General features: G+C 36.3%; 1 protein-coding gene across 4 annotated transcripts; it reads right to left on the bottom strand.

Moving 5' to 3' along the window:
* Positions 1 to 1,972: 1,972 nt before the first annotated feature.
* Positions 1,973 to 7,544, bottom strand: LOC102606051 (uncharacterized). Of its 4 annotated transcripts, none has more exons than XR_001471823.1 (4): positions 4,631 to 7,544; positions 3,017 to 4,020; positions 2,753 to 2,917; positions 1,973 to 2,543 (listed from the first exon to the last, which is right to left on the bottom strand). XR_001471823.1 is itself a non-coding variant. In XM_015303571.1 (1 exon), the coding sequence occupies exon 1, from the start codon at positions 7,079 to 7,081 to the stop codon at positions 4,604 to 4,606; it is 2,478 nt and encodes an 825-aa protein (XP_015159057.1). In that variant the 5' UTR covers positions 7,082 to 7,544; the 3' UTR covers positions 4,213 to 4,603. The 4 variants fall into 4 exon arrangements, 1 of the variants encoding a protein (XP_015159057.1); XR_001471822.1 differs by having other exon boundaries at positions 3,844 to 4,020; XR_001471824.1 differs by having other exon boundaries at positions 3,849 to 4,020.
* Between the last annotated feature and the right edge of the window lie 530 nt (positions 7,545 to 8,074).

Below are 8,074 nucleotides of genomic sequence, written 5' to 3'. Positions count from 1 at the left end.
TTTTTTTGGAATATAAACTCTCTCATGCGATAGATTCAACTCAAAAGATATTAAGGAATCAATCTCGAATTATCAATGTGAATAACCATTCTCCAAACTAACTAAACCATTTCGAACGACCGTTTGCTACTATTGTTACTTAATATCATGCTAATAAATATTTTCCTCTTCAATTAATTAAATACCGACAAACATCTTTTAGGAATTTCGAAAAATAATCACACGCCCTTAATTCATTTGACTCAACAGAAAAAAGGCATTCAAATTAGTTGAAAATTCATTTTCAACTTTTTTGACATTAATTTATTTCAAGTGATTACTGATTATTTTTTTCCTTCCAAACTAGCCGTTTTATCGATGGAAAAATAAATAAAATAAATACAAAAGAATACGATACATGTTATGTAAAGAGTAGGTAGAGAAAGAAATGATTAAAAGGGAAAAGAGAAAAAAAGGAAAATGATTACAAAGGCAAAGAATCTTGTAGAAAAGGGATGAAATATTTGTCGTCCTATAACAATGATTATTCTACCTCTTTATTAGTATTATTATTTGGCTCACTTTATTTATCTTTTAAAAAACTTTGGATAAAAATTATAAGTATAGGGAAGCATAACCATAAACGTTTGAACATGAGTTGTAGTAGAGTGATTAGATTCCGTCATTTTTGTTCAGAAGGTTTTGAAGTATCGCTTTTAGAAATGAGTCGTGTAAAGCGTGAATTCATATTTAGTCGAATTTTAATACGAACATCAAAAATAAAAAATTGAGCAGAAAAAAAAGTTTGAAAGATACAATTTTCAAAATAGAATAGTGAATATATAGTTTGGTGAGCAGTCTGCTTTAGAGTATTTGGACTAAAGCTTAACTAAACCTTGCCGACAGGAATTTCTGTCTCTCCACTTAAATCTTTAATCACTAATTTTAAAATAATAATTAACACCCTACCTTACCCTACCCCCAACCCACCCCACAAATTAGAGCTAGTACCATATACACCTTTTTAGCTAACCTCCCCACCCCACTTTTCTAACTTTTTCTTGAGTTAATTATATCATATTCGAATTTCACTGATTCGATAATTTTAAATTCATCCCAATCAACTCACCACAAGAATAAAAGCACTTTCTATAGGAAAATTCTTTACTTATAGAGCTTAAACTCGAGTCTTTTGACTAGATATTTAATCTATCTTGTATGATTTTTGTCTAAACATATATTTAGAGGATGAAAGATTTTAAAGTAGATTGCCCATTTATATTAAATAGACAAGATTGTCAAAATATTGAATTTATTTTATTTTAAAGTGTGATTGGATGGCATCGATATATCAATACTGATTCTATTGGAGCTTTTCTTATCCCAACCCTCACCATACTTGTTTTCTTCAATTTAATCATATGATATTCGAATTTCACTTACTCGTATATTTTAAATTCATGTTGTAGTTCACGACATGATTTAAAACTGAAAGATTGCTTATTTTCAAGCTCGAATCATCACCATACTCATCGGTGGTCTTTTTTGTTATTTTGTTCTACTTCTACTTATTTTCACCCAACCCATAAAAGTATAGCACAAAATATTGAACTTTTATATAACTATCTTATGAGTTAAACTTAAATTAAAGCAATAAAGTAAAATAATTTAGTTTTATAAGATAACTGCTCGATTTAAAATAAAAAATAGATTCAATACAATTCAACATAATCTAAGAAATGATTAACATAGAATTGTTTTCATTGAGCATCTGCTATCTCCCACCAACACAAGTATTGTATAATTAACTCGGAATGTTTACATTAATTAGATGGTGGTCACTGTGAATTTTTCTTTTCAACATTGAAATTTGAACACTATGCTGCACTCTCAATATTTTGCTTTAAATGGTATAAGCATCATTGTATAAGATTTTGCCATATAGTTGCCTATGGTTAAAAGTACTAAGCATATAGAAAAAGAAGCATTGTACCAAAATCAATCAACAACCTCCTTTTAACCCCACCAAAAAATGATAGTGAAAAAAAAAGGAGAAAAAGGAAATATGCCTTTTATCTCCACATATAGTGCTATCATACTAAAGTTTAACATGAAAAACAAAGAAGATAAGTTCCCTAAAAACACCATAAAATGTGTTTACAACAGTTGTTGTGTGGTCATAGAATCTCTTTTTGGTAGCTTAATCGTAATCCATCATTTTGGACCAGGTTATCCCAAGATTATAATCCCACATTCAATCCAAACGTTCGTATAACAAAGTTAGAAATTTCAGCCATAACAAAGTAAGAGCCTGGTTTCGCGGAAGATGGCATTGAAACATGTCACCACTTTTCAAGAAATGGAGATTTTTGTTCTAACATTTTTCCCAAGAGCTTTCCAAGAATTCTGAACCAAGGGTCTATAGGAAACAGCCTCTCGACCTCACCTTTGAGATAGAGGTAAGGTCTGCGTACACTCTACCCTCCTCAGACCCCACTGTGTGGGACTACACTTGGTATATTGTTGTGGTTGTAGCTTTCCAAGAATTGCTTGATACCTTTAGACTATAGATGGAAAGCAAGTAAATGTCACATATCAAGCATGAGAATATAGTTCTTTCACTGTTCATGAATACAATGGTAAAAGTGAAGTCAATGAAAATGTGGGAGGTGCCAAGTTAAATCAAATTCTAAGAATATAAAGATTACTATTACCAAATTATGATGAATGCATCATTTGAAAGTAAAAACAACGGATAAAATTAAACTATTACCAGGTAATGATGTTTTTTCATTAATGAAAGTCATCCGGTAACCAGCAAAATTAGTCAATCTCCGTTGCCATGTCGCTATCAAGCATCTCTCTTGTGTTGCTTCATGCCGACAGTATTCTTCAACTTTGGGTCCTCTCACAACTTTTTCACAATCATCCAATGACCCTGCATGAACATCACAAGTTAAGAAAATGTTTTAAGTGAGAAGTTACCTAAAGTGAGAAGTTACTTAAATCAACTTTTTCTTTATCCCAAAACAACAACCATTTTTTCAAAAGACTTCCACTTCTTTCATGGTGGGGTTGCCAAGAGTCAGTTGTTGGAAGTGCTCTTACAGCTATAAAGATTGATCAAATGTCCTTGACAAAAAGGGGTTGTTGCTAAAGCTAGCAAAACCTTAGTTGCATAGTTTACATTAGACTGAAACAACCTCAGTCCTTTTATCTGAAAATGTTCAGGTGAAATCGTTTCCATAATATCCTCTTCATCTGTGATCGAACGGTTTTTCCAACCAATCAATAGCTTCTTACCATGGTCTATCCAGAGTGACTAGACCTTGTCAAATACTTCTGAATCAAGAAATAAGCATTGCACTTAAGTCATACTTCAGTTGGTAAATAATAATGAGTTGAAATAGTCTTCCTTTTTTTAATAACCGTGGAGGTCGGGATGGCTTTGAGCGCATCTCGACTAATTCCACGGGATATCTATCACCTCCCACCAACAATAGGTACCAGTTAACTCTGTCCACCAAGGCTAGGACAAATGAAAAGAAATCTCCTAGTGTGTTTTGTGTCTAGTAGAGTTTGAACCTGAGATCTCATGATTCTCAACCCACTTCATTGACCACTAGGATACTGAGTTGGATTATTACTCAGAACAAAAAAAAGGAAGCATCTAGTATTCAAGAACACAAATAAAAAAGAGGGCAAAAGTAAAGTAGAGAATACTAAAGAGGTCGAAAACAAATACTAAATGATAAGAAGTTCTAACTGGTTAAAATAGCATGTTAACAAGCCAACGACAACAGTAATAGCTCTTCACAACTGTAGAATCTCAACAACTAGGGGAAAAGCACTTATTGCTCATACCAGACCTTGCCGGAATGATATTGAGAGCGTGGATTGACACAAGATTGCAGCGGAGAGGTATGGTATAGGCACAGAACCTTCAGCAGAATCTCATCTGTAATAATCTTCCAAGTACAGAATCTCCATGCAATGTTGCATTTGTTAACCAGCTGACATCTATCAACGGAGTCTGAAGAACTGACCATTGGATGCAAATTTATCATGAGAATAAGACCATTCAATGAATCATTTTAAAGGATTAGTTTTGTATAAAACTAACTTCCGGCTCAGCATTAGACAAATTCTACCATTGAAGTAAGACGAGCAAATTTCTGTCATGACTACTGCGAGGTAACTAAACCGGATATAACTAAATAATGACTGTAAAGCTTTAAGGCAAAAACTGAACGAACTTTCATCAAATTAATAGGATCTATCAAAGAGTAAAATTTCTGATCTTACAAGAACGGGAAACAAAAACCTTCCCCTCCACATATATTATGAATTCCAAACTACCTAAGAATAAAAGCAGTACAATACTTCTGTCCTGCAACTTCTCTCAATCAGCTCTGTGTAACCAAGCAAGAAGCCACTGTGTTCATACCGCAGATTATAAGACTGAACTCTGCTTATGCAGAATCAATAATCTTCCATATCCAAGAGCACTACGAAAATTCTTCTTAAGATTAAAAAGTGAAAGCACGTACCACAGTGCGGAAAGAATTTCATTTCTCCAGGAAAAAATTCCTACAGTTGTAGTCATAAATAAGAAAAAGGAACACTACACAGAGGATGTATCAACAAAAACCTCATTTAGCACATCATCCTCACTGTTTGCCAGGGAAAAGAGCTCAGCATCTTTATCTTCATCACTAGAACAATCCCTCCTTTGAAGCTTTGAGTGAGCGGCAATAAATATCAATTTCTGAGCCTTGTCCATTCCCACTCTTGAATGAGAATGGGCATTCACCCATTTCAAGACAGACCAGTTGCACTTAAAACCGCATGAACTTGCACGAAGGACGATTAGCCTAACTGCCACTTTGCCAAGTGACTTAAATTCAGTGAGGTGAGTTTCCCACACAAGTCTACTACTTTGCGGATTTGCAATCTTCATCTTTCCAGTGCTGGGATCCCTTTGCTTCAATTGTACAGCTTGAGCGTACACAGGATCAAGTCCTTCAGTTCTCCATTTCATAAGCTCCATTAATGCAATGTGAGCTTCATCCCTAGACACAAGCCGGGTAATGAGCTTGTCCACGTCTTTCTCTTGCTCCGGTGTCAAACATTTAAACGGAGGCAAGTACTTGCCACTAGTGTCTCTAATCAGATAGAGAGGGTCAAGTATAAATGCGGCAGCCCAGGCAGGATGATAATTCTTGTTGAATCTCCTTTCAATTACTTTCTCTACAGGTCCTTCTGCAACGTGAAACTTCGAGCACCAATCCTTCACTTTCACCCTAAGCTCCTCCCAAAGAGGAAGGCACTGCCCTACACGCGGCTTCTCTGTTTGGATATCCTGTGTCATTGACTTAATCAGTTTTACCAGTGAATGCACTGCTTCCAGTTCATTCCAAAAATGTGGGCTCCTCATCATCTCTTCGAGATCCCTAGCAATTTGCTCTTCCATAGACAATATCTTATAGGATTCATCCAACAATACTAATTGAAGTGCTCGAGCTGAGCTAAGAATATCCTCCACTAACGTGTACACAGGTCCAAAATCTGATCTTTCATAACCACGCAACGGTACTCTCAGTAAACCAGCATGCCCATACTCCTGCAACTGATATTTGTGAAAACTATTTCGAACTTGAGACTTATTATTAACGAAATTCGCAAGTTTTAAACAATTTTCAGTTACATTCTTGAACAAAGGAAGCTCCTTACCAAAATCCTTAACCAAACTATTAAAGGCTTCATACTGACAAGAAACATTAACCATCCAATGATGCTGATCCTCTAAGTTCCTCAAAGCCTTGGCCTTAAACTTGTCTGCAACTATACCTACACATTGGTGCAAATTGTTCCCACATATTTCAGAAATGGTCTCCATAAAAATCTCCTCTGCATATTTCGAATGCACGTATCCACTAGTGAACACTGCTCTTCTGAACACACTGGTCCCATTGGGAAGATTCACAGACAAATTAACCAAATTTTCTTCACCAACATGCCCATAATTCTTTGACTTCCAACCATCGGATGCAATCTGAAAGAACATAGCATCTCGAATTTTCGCCTCCGATTCAACCTTTGCTTCCTCATACTTAGCATCTAGCCTTGAACCAGCAAAATCCCTCCTTGACAATGGTGGCAAACCAACTTGGTTTAAGAAAGCTTTAAACTTTGGATGCTCAAGACTCGAAAACGAGACCGACCCACAACATTCATACACCCAATCAGCAAGATAATCAAGTGCAGAATCAATTTGGGATTTGCTTAATGTTGGACCAGGTGATGCTTTAGGACTTTTTAGCTTCTTCACACTATCTTCCAACATAGCTAAAGCACCTAAATCCTCTTTACCACCTGACAACATCAAATGCTGCTGCCCATACACAGCACTACCACCACCACTTCCCGGCGTACTTCCACCAGTACCAGCGGCAGTGACAATTGAGGTAGCCATTGAAACACCAGGGGAATAGGCTAACTCTACTGCAAATCTTGTTGGATCAACAATAGCTAAAGGTGGAACTTGATACGACGTCGTCACACTCCCTCCAACCCCAACCCCACCATTACCGCCACAACTTGAACTACCCCCACGTACGCCACCCCCACTACCGGAAGAGCTCCGTTTACGATGATTCTGCTGCTGCTGCTGATGTGACGGAGTCGGAGACACCGGCGACAAGGCGACGGTAGTTGACGGAGAAGGCGGCACTGACGAAATGGGTTTTGCAACAGAATTGAAATTGGGACAAGTCCCTCTTTTGAGATGTTCAGAAGCAGTTCGTGAAGGGTTTGAAGCAGAGAAAACAGCGTCGCATAAAGAACAACGAAGCTTGACGGCTTTAGGAAGTCCAGTATCAGAATTCTGAACCAAAATCGGCTCAAGGTGAGCCCAATACCAAGCCCCTTTCCCTTTTACAGCTTTAGTCCGTACCATCACCAACCCTTCATATCTCTTATGCACTGCCTTAGCATTAAGTTCATCGGCTGAGCCGCCGCCGCCGCCGCCGCCGCCAACACCAACGCCGACGGTCGATTCCACAGTAGCTAAAGCAGTAGTTGTATTTGGAGCAGACGCCATTTGTTAAATACCAGAAAAGCCCCTATAATTATTAATGTATGATGATTTTCTTTTTGCTGAATCCTTATGAAATCAAAATGCAAAAGCTTTATGTAAATTTGGTGTTTTCAAGGGGCATTTTGTGAATTCATTAGGCATGCATTTTCATCCGGGGAATGTCTCCGGCAAAGGAGGAAAATTGGGTGACGGCCGGTGGTCCATGAGAGACTCCGGTAGAATCGGAAGAGAAAAGTTTTTTTGGATTATAGTGGTCCTAAGTCATAGTGTTTGGTTTTTGCCACGTTTCTTACCCCGGTTGATGGGAAGTTTCGAGGAGTTTTAAGATTACTGAGAGACAGGAAGAAAGTTCCGGGCCGGAGTTTCGCCGGAAACGGTGCCGGAGAAGTAGAGAGAGAGTGAAAAATAGTGAGAGAAAGAGAGTGAAGATGATGAGAATAGGCTTTGGTCTTAACAGAGAAGGCGCCTGTTTACTGTTTGACGAATGGAACCTTCTAAGTTTTAACATTTAAATATTTTTAAATTATTTTATTAATTATTACTATGTAAAAATAATTTAATTGTGATAAATTCAAATTACAAATTATATGGATAGAACAACATGGAATTATCATGAAATTCCTACTCATATTTAGCATAAATATAGTGTGACTCGTGAAAATAGAATAGATATATTACACAAAATTGAATAATTTAAAGTAAAATTTCAATATTTACATTACTATAATTTTATCTATTGATTTAAAACCAATGAATTTATTTAATAGCATAGTCATATACAATGAACATTTTTGTCAGAAACTATATTGGGTATGTATAAAAAATATTCATAAAAGTATTACCTTATATACATACATATTTAATTTTGAATAGCTTTAACAAAATTTATTATTTGTCCACAAGAGTTGTTGTCCCATTAAAAAGGTAATTAATACTTACTATTTTCCAAATGCAAAAAAATAATGTTGTTGGGTGAAAAATACTCTTTTAAAATTT

Source organism: Solanum tuberosum, unplaced genomic scaffold (assembly GCF_000226075.1).
Source record: "Solanum tuberosum cultivar DM 1-3 516 R44 unplaced genomic scaffold, SolTub_3.0 scf00445, whole genome shotgun sequence".
NCBI lineage: Eukaryota > Viridiplantae > Streptophyta > Magnoliopsida > Solanales > Solanaceae > Solanum > Solanum tuberosum.
The sequence above is the reverse complement of the archived record's forward strand: the minus strand, read 5'-3'. Positions and strand labels throughout refer to the sequence as shown.